Source organism: Anabrus simplex, chromosome 14, assembly GCF_040414725.1.
Source record: "Anabrus simplex isolate iqAnaSimp1 chromosome 14, ASM4041472v1, whole genome shotgun sequence".
In the NCBI taxonomy this organism is placed as follows: domain Eukaryota; kingdom Metazoa; phylum Arthropoda; class Insecta; order Orthoptera; family Tettigoniidae; genus Anabrus; species Anabrus simplex.
Genome location: NC_090278.1, coordinates 65,980,174 through 66,000,983, shown reverse-complemented (window position 1 = coordinate 66,000,983; position 20,810 = coordinate 65,980,174). Strand labels below are relative to the sequence as shown.

Here is a 20,810-nt window from a genome sequence, read left to right as displayed (position 1 = left end):
GTAAATGAAATGAAATGGCTTTTGGATTTTAGTGCTGGGAGTGTCCGAGAATATGTCCAGCTTGCCAGGTGCAGGTCTTTTGATTTGACGCTCGCAGGCCACCTACGCTTTGTGATGAGGATGAAATGATGATGAAGATAACACATAGACCCAGCCCCCGCGTCAGGGAAAATGAACTATGAAATTTATTGCAAAATTGAACTCTTTTAGTGTTATTATCACGAACAATACATAACAGAGTATTTTGAACATCTAGTGTTATACTGCTCATTCATAATCATGAAACACTGGGCCTTACCACTCAGTTGCTGTGGAGTGCCGTACTGGTTTGTGATGTCATGCAGAAGCGAGTGCTTGGATTCAATTCCAGACATCGCTTGTGCACGACATTATGTGATAGACAAAACTGTTAAACTCTGATGTAATTGATGCAATTATGCTGATGGTAATGAAGATTTATCATTTAAATGAACAGTTTTGCAGTATCTACATTTTAATTTGGAGCACCCAATGAATCATAAATATTTTAATATTATGTAACTAAAACTATATGTAGGTTACGTTAGCTGGGTGATCAGTAAAAATAGCCCATACTTCCAGTTTCACATTCTTCATACACCATTAATAGTTGGCTTTTTTGGCGTTGGTAAATGCAATCTTCCACCATGTCTTAGGCCTACTTTTTGAGCTATCACAAAATAACAGACAATGAAGTTGCAATGCAGTCTGTGAACTGCAAAAGGAAACATATATAAGAACATCATATCCTCGTAACTAAGCAGTTAAATTTTGGTATTTTTACAATTTTCAGACTACGATAGCTCGTAAAATTACTTTTACTATAACCCTGGGAAAAAACAAAACAAAGAGAACCACCAAAGACATTCTGATTTACTCGAGTTTTGTTTTGTTAATGCCAATAGGCATGGTTCCATTTTGGAACTTCCTAAAAATAATACATATTCTAGTTAGGTATATAAAATTTGTGTATCGGTGACAATTATGAGCCCTTGGTTGCACTTCATTTCTGTGAGAGCAACACATCAATACAGTAACACCTTCCATTTCAGAAATAATTGGGGTTTAAATTTTAGGTGATTTGTTTTGTAAATCAAAATGGAAGAGAGAGTGTTAATGGAAGTATAAAGTTTTGAAGTTTATCAGATGAGGTGACTGTAGTTCTGGTCAGTGAGTGGCGGTAGTGATGATTTTTCTTCTAACAATAAATACATCTAGGTAATTATCCTCTCTGAACAAATGAAATGGGGAAGAAAATTAAAGTATACATATATTTAGCCAACAAAGACATTTGAAAATTAATTTTTTAAAATGAAACAAACATTACTTTATGAAGCCGAAAATGTAAAAGAGGCATCAAAAGGCTTTCTCTCCCAGGTCTTACATCATTTTGGCCCTCCATCTCACCTTCGGCCTACCTTCCTTTCTTCTGCCACTTACCACCAAGATTTGGGCAGTTTTCCATACATACTCATGCTCTCATTGCTACAAACTCCTACACCATTTTAGTCGCTTTTTTAATAATAATAATAATAATAATAATAATAATTCTCTTTTTTCAGTTGCACCTAAGAAGATGATAACCAAGGATGATCTTCAGAAAAATGAGAATCCTAATGGAAGTCATCACTTTCGTGATCACACAATGGTGTACCTCGAATTGAAAGCACTGAGTTTTGGAAGTCGTGCAGAATTGTATCAAATAGGAGCTCATTTTGCACAGAACAGTTTTTCAAGACACGTGAGCCCTAATGGAACATTCGGGAATAAGGCTACACAACAAACTGAATTATCTAAGAAAGATGGTATCCTTTATCTTGGAGGAGAGCAAGTTGAAACTGTGTCCAAGATGGATGCTTGGAAAGACTTCTTAAAGTTCCTCCAGAGTGCTAATAATAGTGTTGTATTGGTCAGTCATCTCAGACTCAAAGGTTTCTACTTACTTTTCCGTGATTTGTCAGAACTGTCACTGATGGACGAGTTTAGGGAGATTTGCGCAGGTGTAATAAAGACACGTCCTCTGTGCAAATGTGTATTTCCTAAGAAAAAGAAACTTGGGAAAAGTTACCAATTGATGCAACTTGTGAAGGATGAACTGGGTGAAGAAAACCCATCAGGCAATGCCACAGTAGATGCAATAAATTTGGAAAAGCTTATGAATCATGTCAAAGTTCAACCGGAAATGTTCCAACGACATTTCATTTCTCTCGCCAAATTTGAAAATTGGTGTAAGGAAAAAAGGAAACGCTTACTGAAGAAGGAGGCAAAGAGGGCAGCTAAAGTTAGGATGACTTTGAATGATGTCAACAAAACAAGCTCCATGGAGAATGGAGAAGGCAGTGGTCCATCGCTCTTCTCTGGTATGATGAAGGCTAAAATTCCAAAAGACAACAGAAAGGAAACTAATGCATTTACTCTGGATGTCAACAGGCAAGGTATGTTCTAAATTCTTTAATTGTTTATTCAGACGAATATGCAGAGTTCATGAGGCTCTCACTGAATATAGCATTTATTCCAAGTACCTGACCCAGTCTGCTTCGTATCCAACACGTCACGATCAATCCTCACTCTCTTCTAATCTAACTGATGGTGATCTACTATCTGTTGGTTATTTTGGTCAGGAATAAGCGTTCACCAATAGCAAATTTCTGTCTCTTTTTCATTGTTATCTAGGTATAGTAAAATGCCGCCAATATACCTGTGAATCACCTAAAACTTGTACCCCAAATATTACCGAATTGGAAAGTGGTGTTTTCACATCAGTAAAGTGGAATGAAGGGCTTATAATTGTAGCCCATACACAATAATAATTATTAGTATGTGTATTTATTTCAGAAATTTACATTTTTCTTACGGAACAAAGATTAATCACATTAACAGAATAAAACTTGAGTTACCGGTAATTATATTGTCAAGGGTGTTTGTTTTCTTCTCCAGGATTCAAGTACAAATATTTCACAAGCTGTCGTGGTTTGAAAATTGTAAATATCGGCAGTTGTCTGCTCCACGTGTCAATGCGACCGTAAGAAGAAAATGTGAATATACAAATTCTTTGTATTCTGAAGAAGACAGAGAAGTAATTGGCCTTCAAAAGCTGTGTTCAAAACGACAACCACCAACTTCAATACAAACTTCCAGTCTGCCATGTAAAGACTTACGCACACATTCTAGCATTTGTCAGAAATTTCAGCGCAGGCAGCAGTAATACATTGTTTCACATCATCTGGAGTAGTCAGTTTGTCCTTGTAAACTGTGTCATTTAGCTTACCCAATGGAAAATTTGAAAGGCACCAAATATAGTGAATGGGCCGGCCAAGGTAAAGGTCGCTTTCGTCCAATCCAACGATTTGAAAACTATTGATGAAAACAATTTGTACTAAGTCGTTCACTATGCTGTGGACAGACCACATGTACCCCCCTGGTCTGTAGTGGAATATCTTCTAATACATGTGAAAGTTGCTCTATTAGGAGGTTGAGATATTTTCAAGAATCTATTGTTCCTCTATAAAGAAAGGCCTACAAGCTGATGGTTCACTATTCCACACCACACATTTACACTTCATGGACGCTTGCTGATATTCCACCTTACGAAGACAATGTAGATTGTTTACCAACCAATAATGCATGTTTTGGAGCTTTGTAAATGTTGCTTAATCACTAACCAACATACATGATAAACCTGGCATCTGTTCTTAATTCCCATGTAGAAAAGTTAACACGATTCTCAAAATCGTTTCCATGCTGCTCTGCATGGAGAGAGACATGGTACTGGCGGAACATATGAAGGTGGAGAACAAACAGTACTCTTGCCTGACTCATACCACTTCCACATTCGGATCTACAGCAGTGACAGCTAGAACATTAATTTTAGCCTTTCCTTCAGTCGCTCGTTTCATTCTGCTAAATTTTCTACATGTTACTCTTTAGTGTCCTCCCCAGAAATGTTTGTCAGCCGGATGGCAAAAATGAGTAGCCAGGCGGGAAATACTATGTAAAATATGAATATGATAACATTTCAATTTATTCCCCCCCAGGGCAATAATAATTATCATTATCATCCTATGGCCTCAGCTGCCGCACGCAATGACTTTAATTTGATGCCATCTGACTGCTTGTTCGGCAATTTCATCTTTCTGTTTTACTCCAGGCCTACTAGAGGGCAGAGTAAGCTGAATCTCTCTTGTATGTCCAAGACCGAGTTTTAGTGTATTTTGTCGGGTAAACCCCAAATTTGTTACCAGAGACCTTTACAAAGGAAAAATTTAATGTATCCTCCTATTCAATACATAGCATAATTCCATAATTAGATGGAGTAATAAAATTCAAACATGTTTTGACTTGTTTGAGCCATCTTCAGTGAAATATGGGGGTTAAAGTTATTTACATAATACAAGCTAAAAATGAGCTAAAATATAATGAAGGAACAAATGAAAAACAAAAGAGGCATTACAGAAATAAAAAACAATACAGTATAAAACATTTTTCATTGTTATATGGAGCAATAAATAACTTGTTGAGACAAATTTGGTGCGAAAGGTTAATATTATACATTAATTAGCTGCCTCTGTGGATCAGCGGTAGAGTGTCGGCCTCCGGATCCCAAGATAGCGGGTTCAAACCCGGCAGAGGTAGTCGGATTTTTGAAGGGCGGAAAAAAGTCCATTCGACACTCCATGTCGTACGATGTCGGCATGTAAAAGATCTCTGGTGACACATTTGGTGTTTACCCGACAAAATTAATTAAATCTCAGCCATAGACGCCCAAGAGAGTTTCGGTTTACTCGGTCTGCCATCTAGTGGGGGCCTAGAGTAAAACGGAACGTCGAAATTGACGAGCAGACAGCCAGATGGCGTCAAATTGAAATGTCTGCACACGGTAGCTGAGGCCATACGATTATTATTTATTATTATTATTTATTATACATTAATTGAATCTAAAAATTGTGTTAAACCTAAGAAGAAAAGGAATGAAAACAAATTATACAGACGGAAACGAACAATAACGGCTTATAGTGAAGTTACGGACTTAGACTAAAAAATTTTCAGTTTGATACAATTCAAAAACTGGACGAAATCACTGTGTTGAAAATTCAGAACTGACCGTCTGTCTTTGTAGAGTCACCATCACCACGAATGTCTAGGAGGGGAACGAAAAAGCTTGGGAATCCAAGTTTGAGAGGAGACAACGTGCCAGGTGAAATGTATGTGACAAAGTGAGGGAAATATGCCGATGAATTTCAAATTTTAGAATAGCAGCATTCTCCATTTAGCAGTCCTGTTCTCGATGTTTGTTTCCAATGTTGTACAATGTAGATTGTTTACCAACCAATAATGCACGTTTTGGAACTTTGTAAATGTTGCTTAATCACTAACCAACATACATGATAAACCTGGCTAGGTGTGTTTGCCTTATTTTAAATGGTCAGGAGGGCAGAGGCAAAATTGAAAAGCTGTGTTAGACAAGATAACAGGTGCATGGTAAACTGCCTGTGATCATAGTGGAAACCGTCAACGAAGTTCCAATCATTAATGGAAAAAAATGAGGTTGCTTGGGAAACTTGGGATGATAAGTAAAAAAGTGTAAAATGAGTGTGGAGAAACTGTAAACTTACTATACTTAACCCCTTCGGTGGCGGGTTTTGGCAGACCTCTTGTGCCAGAAAAGTGAGGTTTTTTCGGAGGAATGTATTTATTTTTAGGAAGCAAGGAATGAGTAACAATTATTAAGGGAACACATTCATATATTATTCAAGGTTAATAAAAACTTACTTTACACTCTATTTACACTTTTTTACAGTTGACTTGTGATATAGTTTCATAAAATATTGGTGTTTTGACTAGGGCCTATACTGTCCTGTGAGCAATGCATTTTTATTTCAGGCTTTTGTATTATTCCCATCAGCAATACTAACGCAATAAATTGCCAAATTTTGTAAGAGCTTCTTTTTTCCAAAACTGTACCCTTCCATGTGGAGATTTATTTACAATGTTTTCAATGCACTTTTAGCATAGGGCCAACGAATTTTTTCGGTCACTGTCAAATTTACAACTTCGTCTGTTAGAATCAGTTCAAAACAGTCAATCGCACTCACCTCTGGTAATAAGCTAAGCCTCACACCAGGATTTCCCGTAAATGGAATAATATTAGGTCGCACACTATCCCCAGGCTTACACTTTTTCCAAACGAATGTATATTCAACATCTACCATCACCTTAGCGTCTGACGTAATATCTTCTTCACTTTCACTAGAATTACTAAGGTCATCATCTGAAGAATCAATAGAATCATTATAGCTACTATCAGAAATACTAATGTCACTTAGAGATTCATCTTTGATGTAATTCCTTATTTTGTCTTCAGACAAACTTCTCTTCCGTTTCGCGCTCGCCATTTCTGTTTACCTCGTCAGCTGGACAGAGGTTGTATATGTAAAGTAGAGAAGATAAGGCATATTTTAAGCCAGACGCTACGTGAATACAGCTGGAAATCCTCCCGCCATCTGTTGAGAATACTTGAAAACATTTTCCCAAGCGATTAGAGTACCCGAGAAATTATTGGGCGATCGCGAAATGAACACTGCAACTAAACGAGAATTTCTCGGGCGGTGACGTTATGGGCAGGCGTGCGCCACCCGAGAATTTCTCGGGCGTGCCACTGAAGAGGTTAATAGGTAGTTGTCCTCTTGAAACGGTCTGGCCTTCTCAAAGTTACGGTCCCGTTCTTACTATCATATCTATTGTTGCTCAGTTGTGTTTGTGTGGATGGGAAGAGTGGAGGGGTGGGTTGCAGGGCTGGTGGGGATACTTACATTATTTACCCAGGGGTTAAAGGTTATTGTTTTCAAGTTATATCAGTCTATTACACCTGCGTCAGTGCAATGTGACTGTAACCTTCAACAAATATATCACAGCAAGGTGTGAAATGTTCAAAAGGATGAGCTGTATTCAAGATGGTGCAGTCAGTGATACCGGTGGACAAGGAACGTGTTAGAGCTGCTGATGAGCATGGAAATATTGGCAAGACAAAGGAAAAAGGTACAGAGGGAAAAGTAGAAGAGAAAATCACGGAGAATGAAGATAATCCATCCCATGCAGCTGGAATGTTTGAAATTGCAGGGAAAATATGCCCACACATAACTCGTATTCATTTCTGACATAATAAAGACATACGGTACATACACATCTGCACTAGCCACGCGTCTTGGTAGGTGTGCTATTTACCAACTGATGAGCCCAACTTCGCACATTGGGGTGAAATGCTGGCAACCAGGAATGAGTTGGCTGGGAAATTTATAATGTCCAATAACGGCCCAACTATATTGGAATTTCACCCAGTCGCCATATATGGAACAGTATACTGACGAATGACACATTGTGGAGATCCCTATTTTTGCATGGTCAACGAACATCCTTCCCACCTTGACCACATAACAAATGGTGTTATGGGACTGAAAAGTAAGTTACATCATCCCAGTTGATAAGGAAATGTGTTAGCAATGGTATGGCCACATTACACTAGCTGTACGTAATACTGTAGCAATCTCTTCCCATCACCTTGAAGGAGACAAACTTTGACTGAGGGACAGTGACTCATAGTCCAATGCAGCGATAGTGGGACATGAGGACTTGTGATGTGAAAGCTGTTTGTATACAGATAAATTACACATTAAGCCTTATAAGGCAGTGTACCTTGATGGAGTAGACTGTGTTGTTGTTAGTATTATTATTGTGGCATGCTGGGTCTGCCATGCCAGGATGCAACCACGGGGAGTGGCACAAGCTAGCCAGCTTGTGCCACTCCCTACTTCCGTCACCACGCCGAGAACAGCCGCTTGCGGATTGGTCAGAGCTTCCGCCCCTGCTATCTGCATTGTGCTGCTCGCGTATTCGAGGCCTCCGGCGTTATGGAAGAATTTGGACAGTGTGCGGAGAGCATTCGTCTTTGGGAAGACTCTGGATGCGCGCCCATTGTGGAAGCATCCATATGGCATGGCCCAGGTCTTTAAGTCCGGCGCAGCCCTCTGAGCGGAGTTAGATCAAGTGAGTTGCTGTAGTTCAGCTGTTGTGAGTCAGCAAAGTGTGCAATCAGTGTCAATCTATTAGAGCCGAGGACTCGTTTCTGTGTGCCAGTCGTCGTGCGTGTGAGTGTCTTAGACCAGCTGCGGGAAGAGGATGTGGTCTGTCCTGTGCAGTGTGGAGGAGAACACTGGGTGCGGACATGGGGCTGCGAGTGGAGTGGACAGGGGATCCTATCCCGAGCTGAGCGACTGACATGTGGACTGCGGACTGTGACAGCGCTAACGAGCGTGACTGAGCGGCTGAGTGAGCGTAGTGTAAGTGATCAAAAACTCTGTATATGTGTGTGTGTGTCATTGTAGATAAAACATGAGAAACTAAGAGAGAGAGAGAGAGAGAGAGCGCGAACTGTGTAAGTTGTGAGCTTGGCACATAGCTAATAAATTTTAGAAATAGGACGCTACCAAGTTCTGTCTTATTTATTTACCCCGCCAACATGTAATATCATCATCATTATTATTATTATTATTACTACTTTTCCGGGGATATCGAGGTGGGCAGAGGTGAAAGAAGGTGCGGGCATGAATGGGTGGATATATATGACAGAAGATAAATTTAAAACCATACAATTTATATTTCTTCATTATATCTTTTGTTTCTTTTCAAATTTTAAGCAGGGTTAGGAAATAACAATTAATCAGGTACAAGAGTTTAGCTCGTAAGCTTCAGTAACATTTTTAGAGAGGTTTAGAATAATCAGATAACAATAATTTAACAATATGAGCTTGAAGCTCCTCAGTTACAAATTTACATAAGCACTACTGCTCCTTTCAACCAACAGCAAGGAGACGGGTCTCCCAATTTTTTACATCAGTAGGACGAGCGTCTTTACTCTACACAATTACTTCCTAGGAGACTATTCTCCAAAATTACAAGTTCCAGGCCCATCAAAGGCAAACGGTATTCATTGTCTTATCGGCTGACCAGTCTAATTGCCTTAAGATGAAGTGAATGAGATTGAGTTTAACAGGGGTAACAAGTACCCATTTTACATGGCCTTTGCTAAAAACAAAAGGTTAAAGTTACAGGCTGAAAAGAAAAATGTTAGGAGGCGAACAATTGCACTCCTTGAAATTCACATGAAAATACTTCTCCAATGTACTTTCAGATGTGAGCCATCGGTCTTCCAACTGGTCTCTTTCCCTTAACTTCTCTTTCTAATTCCCTTCCTGTTACCTGTTCCTCTCAGTCTTGCTTTCTATAACTATATTCCGTACTAACGGTTCTATATTTAACTCTCCTCTGATTTTTAATATTTTGGATTCTATCTCTTCTTGTCTTTTGAACCAATGTTCTTAAAAATTTCATTTCTACTGCTTGGATCTTACTATCTTTTCTCTTATTAGTTACCAGCGTTTCTAGTCTGTATGTTATAATTGGTATGATATATTTTTTATATAATGTTAATTTTGTTCTGTAGGGTACTTTGTCATCCCATAAAAGCTCTCTGATATGATGCTAAAATGTTTTGCCTTTACTTAGTCTGTTATTAATTTCAGGGTTGATTTCATTACTTCCATTAATAATGCTACCCAGATATGTAAACTGTTCTACATTCTCTAACCGTTCTCCGTCTATGTTCACTTGGCTTTCCTTTTTTCTCTTTTCCGCAGTGCACGACTACAGTTTTCTCTTTACTAATTACCATTCCAAACTCCCTCAGATTTTCATTCCAAATGTCCAGTCTCCTTTGTACTTCCTTTTCTCCCTTTCCCCATATCACCACAGCATCTGGAAATACCAAAGCATTCTCTTCATCACTACTGATACTCTGTTTTACACGTTTTATGATTTCATGCATCAATATAATAAACAATAATGGCGACAGTGTACTTCCTTGCTTGAGAACATTTTTTGTATAAAATGTTTCAGAGTCACCACTCCCCAATTGTACACTGCTTTTACTCTCATGATACAACATTTTTATCTTGTTAATTAATAATTTTGTTACAGTCCTTTTCCGTAGGCATTCCCATACACGTTTTCTCTTAACTGTATCATAAGCATTTTTCCAAATCCAAAAATACGAAGACGATTTCCTTGTTCCTTTCCAGCTGTTTTTTCATTATCGCTTGCACTGTAAATATCAAATCTGTTGTTGATCTATTCGGTCTGAAGCCATATTGTTCTTCCTCTAACTGTGTTTCTATTATATCCCTCAGTCTTTTGTCTATGACTTTCTCCATTATTTTTAGCCCATGTGATAATAGGGTTATACCTCTATAATATTCATATTTCTTCCCTTTTCTTTTTTGAACAATGGTACAATGTTTTCTTGTTGTCAATCTTCAGGTATCCTTTCATCCTTCCATATGGCACTGAGGGCTTGGTATAGCCACTGTAGTCCACTGCTTCCTGCTGCTTTAATAATATCAGCACTGAATTTGTCTTTTCCACTTGCTTTACCTTTGGTCATTGCTTTCACTGCCCTTTCAAGTTCCAACCATGTTATCGGGTTTTCTTCTTTTTCTCCATCTATTATTTCCATTTTCTTATCTCCTTCCTCCGAGCAGTCATCCTCATTATAAAGTTTTTCAAAATACTTCTTCATTACCTTCTGAAGACCCTTTTCGTCATGTACTATGTAGTGTTGGCTACTGAATGCATGATTCGAAGCAGTGTATCGATTCATTCAAGTGTCCGAGTGAATCGATTCACAGGAACGGCGAGCTCACGGCACACGATTCAGCTTACTCCCAGTGGACAGTGCTGAGTGGCGCACTCACTGGACATTGACGGGGAGCCGAGCTTCCGCTGCAGCGAGACAGTGAATCATGGCACATCGAAAGAATCGTGAACGAGCGCGGCTCAGTGAGACACATGATACACACGGCTCCTTATCGGCTCACTGGACACGTGGAGAGCCGAGCTTCCGCTGCAGTGAGACATACAGTGAGCCATGGCACACCGAAAGAATCGTTAACGAGCCGGCTCAGTGAGACACAAGATACGCACGGCTCATTATCGGTTCACTGCAGCGAGACATACAGTGAGCCATGCTACACTGAAAGAATCGTATGCTATAATGGACTCTCGAGCTCAGCTCATTTGAAAATAATACCCATTTGCATTCACTGTCCTCCTCTTACAGGGAGGTTTAAATAATAGATGGATTTATTTGCAGTGTTAAAAGGGTAGTCACAACATAATTCTGAAGTAGCTAGTAAGTAGGTAGGCTATTAGGTTATACTATTTATTAGTTTAATGAATCTTAGTATTATTACTTAGTTGACTTCTCGGGTAGCCTATACAAAATATGATGATTTAAAAAAATCCTCAGCTGATAGAAAAATACATATTTTCAAAAATGACTGAGCGAGTTGTCATGCGGTTAATATCGCGTGGCTATGCGCTTGCATTCGGGGGATGGTGGGTTCGAATCCACACCGTCGGCAGCCGTTAAGATGGTTTTCTGTAGTTTCCCCATTTTCACACCAGGAAATGCTGGGACTGTACCTTAATTCAGGCCATGGCTGCTACCTTCCTAATCCTAACCTTTCCCACCCTGCATCGCCGGAAATCTTCGATGTATTAGAGTAACTAGCATTTTTTCTAAGAAAGGAGTTCATAGTATGAAGACCAGATGGCAGCTGCGAGCACTGAATGCTGTTGCTGCTGTCTTACCAGCACATACTACACAGATGCAGTAGGAGCGGTGACCAATGAGCCGTGAATCGGATCACTGTATCGATTCAGTTACGTGAACGGAATCAAATGAATCGATTCAGAAATATGAATCGAATGTCCCATCACTAGTACTATGTATTCATCTCTCTCTCATATGGCTTGATTTTTCTTGATTTATTCTTTTCGAATTTATTACTCTGTATAATAGTTTATTTCCTCGACTATCTTGCTCGATTTTGTTGGTAAACTCTCTCCAGAATTTCTCCTTTTCTTCCTTGATACTCATCTTTACTTGTAGTTTCAATCTTTTCTACGCCACATGTAACCTTTCTATCTTATTCTCGTCCCTCCGATACATTTTTTGGTTTTTCTTATCCATTTCTTATTCACCTTGTTCTTTTCTTTTATTTCTTTTTTTAAATTTTGTATGTCCATCACCTTGTCTCCTTTCCTTTATCCTTTGCTTTTGTTTTCCTGCATATCTCAATTTCTGCTTTCACAAAAGTCTGTCTTAAATTGTCCCACTCTTTTTCTTCACTTCGTATTTCTGTGTTAGGCAACTTCCTTTTCATACAATCTTGGAATGCTATTCTTTTATCCTCATCCTCCAATTCCCAAATCCTGATCTTTGGTTTCTTCTTCTGTACAATTTTAGGGATGGTCGCATTTCCACAATATCGAGGAACCAACCATTGTTAAACCACACCTGGCAAAAATCCAATGATTCGATTTTGCCATGGAGGAGACGCCTGCTATTTAGGTAATATCTCCCTGGAAAAACCCATAAATAAGGAGTAAAATTTTACAAGGTATGCTCCACTATTGGACATACTTTCAAAATATGCTGGCAAGACGGGTGTGACTGCAAACGAAGGTCGTGCTGAGGAAATTGTCATAGATTTGATGGAGAGCTGTTTAATGAAGACCGTACACTTTATGCAGACATATTTTATAATTTTGTAAGACTGGCTGAGGTTCTACTCAACAAAAATCTATCTTTGTGGGACTTTGCGGTTTGAATGTAAAGGAAACCCAAAACAGGTAACTAGTAAAAACTTTAGGGGCATAAAAGTAATCAAGTGGGTGGATGAAAGAGCCATGTTAATGATTTCAGCATGCCCAGAGGATAGTCATCATCTGGTAAATTCGGGAAAACATACTAAAAATGGTGGTCCTGTCATGAAGCCTAATTCTGTAATGGCATACAATGGTGCAAAGAAAGGTTTTGATTATTCTGACCAGATTTCGGCATACTACACTCCATCAGATCAAAAATTAGATGTATGGCTTTTCAGGTGTTTGCTCTATTAACCAGCATTTCATCTTAGGTCTGACACTAGACTCTTCAGAGTGGGATGTGTTAGACCCTACCCACTGACGCTGGGGTGTATGTATCCAGTCCATTCATACTACACTCCGCTAAGAAAAACATTAGCCTGGTACAAAGAGGTCACTCTAGAGCTTCTCCTTGAAACCTGTGCTGTAGATGCATTGGTAGTATATAACCAGTTTGGAGGAGAATAAAAATTGTGACATGCTCCACTTCAGAGAAAATAAAACATTGCTCAACTGTTACAATCAAGATAATAATAATAATAATCGTATGGCCTCAGCTACCGTGTGCAGACATTTCAATTTGACGCCATCTGGCTGTCTGCTCGTCAATTTCGACGTTCCGTTTTACTCTAGGCCCCCACTAGATGGCAGACCGAGTAAACCGAAACTCTCTTGGGCGTCTATGGCTGAGATTTAATGAATTTTGTCGGGTAAACACCAAATGTGTCACCAGAAATCTTTTACTTGCCGACATCGTACGACATGGAGTGTCGAATGGACTTTTTTCCGCCCTTCAAAAATCCGACTACCTCTGCCGGGTTTGAACCCGCTATCTTGGGATCCGGAGGCCGACACTCTACCGCTGATCCACAGAGGCAGCTACAATCAAGATGAAACATGGACACTGACAATGCTCAAACACCAGAAGCTGGAAGTCAAAACCACCAGCTCATCAAGAGAGGAGGAAATGTTAGGGAAGCCAGAAAAAACTGCATTTCCTGCTATCAAGAAATGAAAGACGTAACAGTCGCCGCAAGCGCAGGGAAATTGACAAAGCGGGTCTCCACGTATTGAAGCACATGCGTTGGTACATCAATAATGTGTTTAGACTGTTTTAATAAGAATCTCTAATTCATTCATTTTAAATTAGGCCTAATTGTTTTCTTACGTTCATAACAGTTTACCAGACTGCTTTCTTTTCTTAAACATTTAATTTTTTTGTCAAACCTGTGAATTTTCACTGTATGAAAGTCAATTTGCATTGGAATTTAAAAATCAACCAATTCGCATAACTATACGCATTTTTGAACTCCTACAACATTTTTAAATAGATAAAATGCTATGTTTTTCTAATTAAAGTAGGTTATTGAATTTACAAGTGTTTTGTGCACGAAAATTTATATAGCATGTACCACCGTTGGTACACAGTATATACAATCCTAATAAAGCTAAAGCATTGCTCTCTTTCCATGCACCCGACGCCGACTGCAATATAAAGCAACATGTATCTCGAACTACATTGTGCGCCACTGGTGATGCGCATCGGGTTTTATAAAAGCACAGTGGCGCCACCAGTGGTGCATGTCAGAATTTTGGAAACTCGTCGGCTGAACGTGTTAAGTGCTACTGCAAAATGTGTGGAATATTGTACCAAAAACTACTTAAGTAGTGCGAAGAGGGGAAATTATAAAATGTGTGTGATTATTGAGGTTGGTTTGGTTGGCCTTTTTTTATTTTATTTTATGATGTAAATTTCTATAGCTTCATTAATCATCAAAGATTTGCTCTTTTTTATTGAGGTGAAAATTTTTAGATCCATGTTGTTGTCTCGGAAATGGTGTGAGTTGACACGTATGTTCTCTCCAAAGACTCAATACCCATTGTATGTAACCACTTTTATATTCCCTTGTGCCTGGTGTGGAAACTACATTACATTTGATATATACAGGGTGATCCACTATTATATCCCTATTTTTATTTTACTATTATTCTGTCATTAACAATGTTACATGGTTTCTTTCAATTCTGTTATATACTATGGTCCTTGGCATTTCAAATTTCAACGTAGGCACCAGGATTAGCAACACACCGTTGCAGTTATTGGACGTCTCGGAAATATTGAGTGGCGACTGAGGAGTCCAGACTTGACCCCATTCAAATTTTTTCTCTGGGGGTATTTGAAAGAGAAGGTGAATGCCAGAAGACCGCGTGACTTGGACACTTAGGAAGCAGTCATTAGGAAAGAGTGTGCGCAGGTACCAAACGACATGTTGCAACGGTCTGTCAGGAATGTTGGACCCTGACTGCAGTGCCCAGTATAACATTACAACACAAAACCTTAACCACCATTAATTTATGTTTCCAAGTGAAGTTCAGAATTCTGATTTTGACAACAATAGACCCCATAATATATACAGTAGATCCATTGGCAGTAATACAATTCTTTCTTACAAGTTGAAAATCTGGAAGTTTACACGGGGCTTATACATTTCATACAAAGACATGTTGACCACAGAATATATACTCCCCAAATCCACAAGAGCTGACTCGGACTCATTGTTAATTTCAGTTCCGATAAAAGGTAAATTAGCACATACATAGGCAGAAATGCACTGACAGTCAAAATGACACAATACATCAGTAGGTGGGTGAACTAGATTCACATTATAATCTTACAATGGGGAAATGCATACAGTCTCATTAGTTTTGGGTAGTCATAAATTTTTTTTTTAATTGAAGAGAAATTAGTCTGAGGACGTGTAAGATTTGGACAGGATCGTTTACCATGTTGCTTGGATCCACAGTTGTAACAGGCAAAATTAGGATTGGATTTTTTATCTCCACCTTATCGCTTATCATAAATGTCCTGTGTTAGCTTCTATAATTTCGTTCCTCCAGGTGATCCCATCCCCAGCTTCCTCTCGTTTCAAGGCTTTGAGCCATGCTAAAATGGCATGTTCGTAAAAATGATGTTTCCCATATTACAAAGGGCTTGTATCAGCCTCAGCTCGATTGAGTTAAGTGTTTCCATGATTGTACCAGAGAGGGCAGCTCCCTCGGTCACGAGCACGGAAGATCAATCCTTCGGCGAGACTGTAGCTTTATCTCCTTGGAGCGAATCTTTGCATTGTTATGTGTGTGGAATATAACCATGGACCCCACGCAGATTGGAGTGGCGTTTTTATGCCATAAATGGATTTTTAATAATTTAAACTTGATCCATACTACCATCCTTCTTGTTATTTTGATTATTGATATTATAGGTATGGTATTCCTTGTATTTATATTATTTCTACGGTTCTGTTTTGCCATTCGCCTCTTCTAATGATGGCCGATTGATATGCATCCTTGTGCTCTACAGCGAGAATGGGCTGTGTGTTTGTTGTTGACATGATTGTGATGTGTTCATAGCTGGGTCTCCGATAGATTTTATTTTTGTGCACTACATTGTAAAGTATTTTGCCATCGAATGAATGTACGCTCTGCGTGTCGATGCGGAGATCCATTTGTGTCGTACGGAGTGCGTAAGCTGATGGGTTTATGCGTGACCACTGGATTCCGATTATCCTACTGCTAATTGTCTGTGCCGTGCACGCTATCTCTGACATATGTGAGACCTTTGTTTGTGACCATGTGAGTCATACTATATGGGTTGGTGTTCAACTTATTAACTGGAGCAACTGCTCGTATTGTTTGCCAATACCAGCAATGTCTGAATGTTTGGGTGTGTGTTGGTGAGTGAAAGGAGAGAAAGGATGATGTATCTATCGGTCAGCTCAATTTATATTTTTGATTTTGTTTCTGAGCCTCATGTTTCTTACCGGTACGGTGACATTTATTTTGCCTTGGTCTCCGTCATGGCCGTTTGCTTGCCCATGAGGCCGCCATGTTCGTTTTCTTATATTCAGGCCATGCACATGCCTGTGACTCTCTTTGGGTTTGAATTTTGTTTCTTTGGTCCAGAGATGTTTCTCTATGTGCTATGTTCTCTTCCTCCCCATTTTATTTTACCTTCTCTGGGGTTTTCTTTTTCTTCTCCTTGCTGCGTGGGAGCTTTGATCTGTGGTAATATTTGAGGCGATGTGGAAGTTAAATAGACGCGTATGTAAAGAATTTTATTAATCTCGCGGAAAGAATGACCTAGTCGATCCCTGTGGATTGTATTCATATTACCACATTATGTAGCGAGATTGCAATTGAGACGGTGAGCCCATTGTATGAATAATTTAAGCTTGGTGTTTGAAAAGCTGTGCTCAGGCATTAATGTTAGGACTCCAATTGGATGAACTCTGCACATGTACGTATCCTTTGTTTTTAATTGCTGGCTTCATTTCTTGTTTCTTTTTTTGAATTTTATTGTATCAATAAACACTTGTTTAAATTTAGTTTGAATTTTATTGCTAGTAGCCTTAGTCTCATTCCTCTTCTGCTTTGAAATGAGGGTCGTTTTCAGTTCAGGGCTGTGCCTTTGGCCTTTCCTAGTAGCGGTCCATGCCTCGAATCTTCTGACGTGTGTGTTTTATGGTGACGTGGGTTATCGGTAAGGGAGGGGGTGCGGCTCAGCTTTCTCTCTCAGGTCTTCCGTTATCTTGGCCCTCCATCTCAACTTTGGCCCTCGTTGCTTTCTTCTGCCACTTACCACAAAGATTTGGAAAGTTTTCTGTACATACTTATGCTCTCATCTCTACAAACTCCTACACCATCTAAGTCGCTTTTTTATTATTTTGCAGCTAAAAAGATGACAACCAACGATAGTCTTCAGAACGAGAATCCTAATGGAACTGATCATTTTTGTGATCACGCAATGGTGTACATCAACTTGAAAATACGAGGTTCTGAAAGTTGGGCGAAGTTATATCAAGTAGGGGCTCATTTTGCAGAGAAAAGCTTATCAAGACATGTGAGTCGCACTAGAATATTCTGGAAAATGGTTGCACAACAAACAAAATTATCTAAGAAAGATTGTATCCTTTATCTTGGAGGAGAGCAAGTTGAAACTGTGTCCAAGAAGGATGCTTGGAAAGACTTCTTAAAGTTCCTCCAGAGTGCTAATAATAGTGTCATATTGGTCAGTCATCACAATCTCGAGGATTATTACTTACTGTTCCGTGATTTGTCAGAAGTGTCACTGATGGACGAGTTTAGGGAGGTTTGCGCAGGTGTAATAATTACACTTTCTTTGTGCAAACACGTATTTCCTGGGAGAAAGAAACTTGGAAGGGGTTATACACTGAACGAACTTGTAAAAGATGAACTGGGTGAAGAAAACTCATCAGACAATGCTGCAGTTGATGCAATAAATTTGGAAAAGCTAATGAATCATGCCAAGGTTCAGCCAGAAATGTTCCGAAAACATTTCTTTTTTCTTGCCGATTTAGAATATAGCGATGAGTTAAGAATGGAACGCTTAATGAGGAAGGAGGCAATGGGGGCGGCTGTAGCTGGGATGATGAATGATGATAAGAAGACGAGCTCCATGGGGAGTGGAGAAGACAGTGGTTCATCACTTCACTCTGGTAGCATGAAGGCTAGAAACCCAAAAGCCAACAGAAAGGAAACCAGTGCAGTGACTCCAGATGTCAGCAGACAAGAAGGTATGTTCCAAATTCCTTAATTGTTTATTCAGACAAACATGGAGCGTCCATGAAGCTCTAGAACACTATGACATTTATTCCACGTACCTGTGCCAATCTCCTTCCATCACTTTACCTATCCAACATGTCATGATCAATCCTCACTCTCATCTATTCTTGAAATTAGAGATTGATTGTGATCGTCAGTCTGTTGGTTATTTTGGTCAGGGGTAGCAAACATCAGTCTGCGTTTTTGTTATCTAGGTATAGTAAAACAACCAATCCAGTATACAAGGTGAGTAAATCACCTAAAACTTGCACCCCAAATATAACTGAAATGGAAAGTGCTGCTTACATGCTGCTTTCACAGAATGAAGTGAAACCATGGGCTCATGATTGTAGCCTATACACAAGATTTCAATAATTATTAGTACCTATGTGTATTTCTTCGACAAATTTACATTTTTCAAATGGAACATGGATTAATGACAGTAATAAAATAAAACTAGACTTAATTAAAATGGCAGTGGTAGGTTTTTTCAGTATTCAACTACAAGTATTTCACGAGCTATCTTAGTTTGAAAATTGTAAATATCAGCAGTTGTCTGCTCCACGTGTCAATGCTGCCGTAAGAAGAAAAAGGGAATATACAAATTCTTTGGATTCTGAAGAAGAAGAAAGAGAAGTAATTGGCCTTCAAAATCTGTGTTCAAAGCGACGACTACAGACTTCAATACAACCTTCCAGTCTTCCATTTAATGAATGATGCACACATTCTAGCATTTCATCAGAAATTTCAGCGCAGGCAGCAGTAGTACATCTTTTCATGTCATTTGCTGTAGTCGGTTTGTCCTTGTAAACAGGGTCTTTTTTGCTCTAGGGAAAAAAAATTCTGAAGAATTACAATGAGTAACAAGATCTCGGGCGTGAATTTTTCAAACCTTATTGGTATCGTTGTTCAAACGTTGTCCTTTGTATACTTGTTTCATGTGCTATTTTCATATTTACATTTTGTACATCTGATGGAGAAGTTACGGGGAACGCGCTAACTATACGCTGCCTGGCTGCTGACGCAGCTCGTTACAGCCTGATTGGTTCACGTCCGCTGCTTCGCTCCTCCCTACCTCTCCGCCACACCCCGATACTCCCGCGGCACTTCTAATTGTATGAGTATTTATTTGTTCAATTTTGGCGTTTAAACTTGCGCTGGGCACATGCAGTTTTCACCTTAGCATTCTACTGCCTCCCACGAATATTCCTACCAAATTTCAATCGAATCCGAGTGTAACACATGTATGTGTTCCCTCGTTAGTGAAAAGTGACTACAAATTTGAATCCTTAAGTTCATCTCAGTCCTAAGTTTTTAAAAATGTTATGTGCATTTTTGAGAAGATTGTGTTTGTTGAGTCCTAACTTATGTTTGTACTACACTCGTGGTAGGCAACATTTACTGGAAGAGTGTCTGAAAAAATTTGAATCTTTAACTGCCAAGTTCATCTCGAACTTCCACAGGGTTTTGGTGTGTTGTATGTTTTTTAAGGGATTGTGTTTGTTGAGCCCTAATGCGTGTTCGCACAGTTTTGATTCACCCTTCATGGACTGTTTTGATGACTGACAAGTCCTGAACTCGTAAATCACTATTTTATGTCTCTTTTTACTCTTATTTAATCATAATGCTGTAACGTTTTGTGTAATGTATATGTTTGCATGTATGCACCTATGCCTATTTCTCACATTTTGGCTGAAGATGACGCTAAATAACGTTGAAACTAGTTCCAAGTAGGTATGTTGTAACTTAACCATTATAACATTTATATGTATTGAAAACGTGTCTATTACATTTTTTTTTTTTTAAGAGCAGAACACAACAAATCTCCAAACATATCGGTACACAACCTCCACAGCAACAACAATAACAACCGTATAACGTGCATAGACGAGAGAAGTGTCACCACCAACTGCTCTAAAATTAAACCCTATCTTGCTGTATATATAAATCTTACCTGACTACATCAACAGTTGAATTGCACAGTACTCAATTTTCAAATTTTAATGACAAGAGTTCTTATAACATACCAATACAAAGTATATCAGCCATAGAACATTCTCGATATTCAACTTAATCAACACAAGAACTACAAGAGGATTGAAGAATGAATGCAACGCAACATGAACTCAAATTTTAATAGACTTTTTAAAATATACCATGTTTTAATGTGTTTAATGTGCTATATTTTTTAGTGTCTTATGATGTGGCATATATATTTTAATGTGTACTCGTGTCCATGCTCAATCAATAGGTTTTAGTTTATTCTAACCATCACCACTTTTAATTAGAGATATTTTAACGCAACATACTGCAATATATTTTACTCCCATTTTTCATTAGACATCCGGATGCTCTTACGTAACATCTTTGTAATTTTGTCCTATGACTGTAAATTTGTGTGCTAGCTGATG

General features: G+C 38.9%; 1 protein-coding gene across 1 annotated transcript in view; it reads left to right on the top strand.

The window, feature by feature from the left end:
* The window catches only part of LOC136885447 (uncharacterized), a 57,525-nt gene that overhangs the window by 10,117 nt on the left and 26,598 nt on the right, over window positions 1–20,810 (top strand). The window contains exons 3-4 of the mRNA XM_068230288.1: window positions 1,581–2,453; window positions 17,508–18,371. Coding sequence (XP_068086389.1) covers window positions 1,581–2,453; window positions 17,508–18,371 — 1,737 coding nt within the window. The remainder of the gene's footprint in view (window positions 1–1,580; window positions 2,454–17,507; window positions 18,372–20,810) is intronic.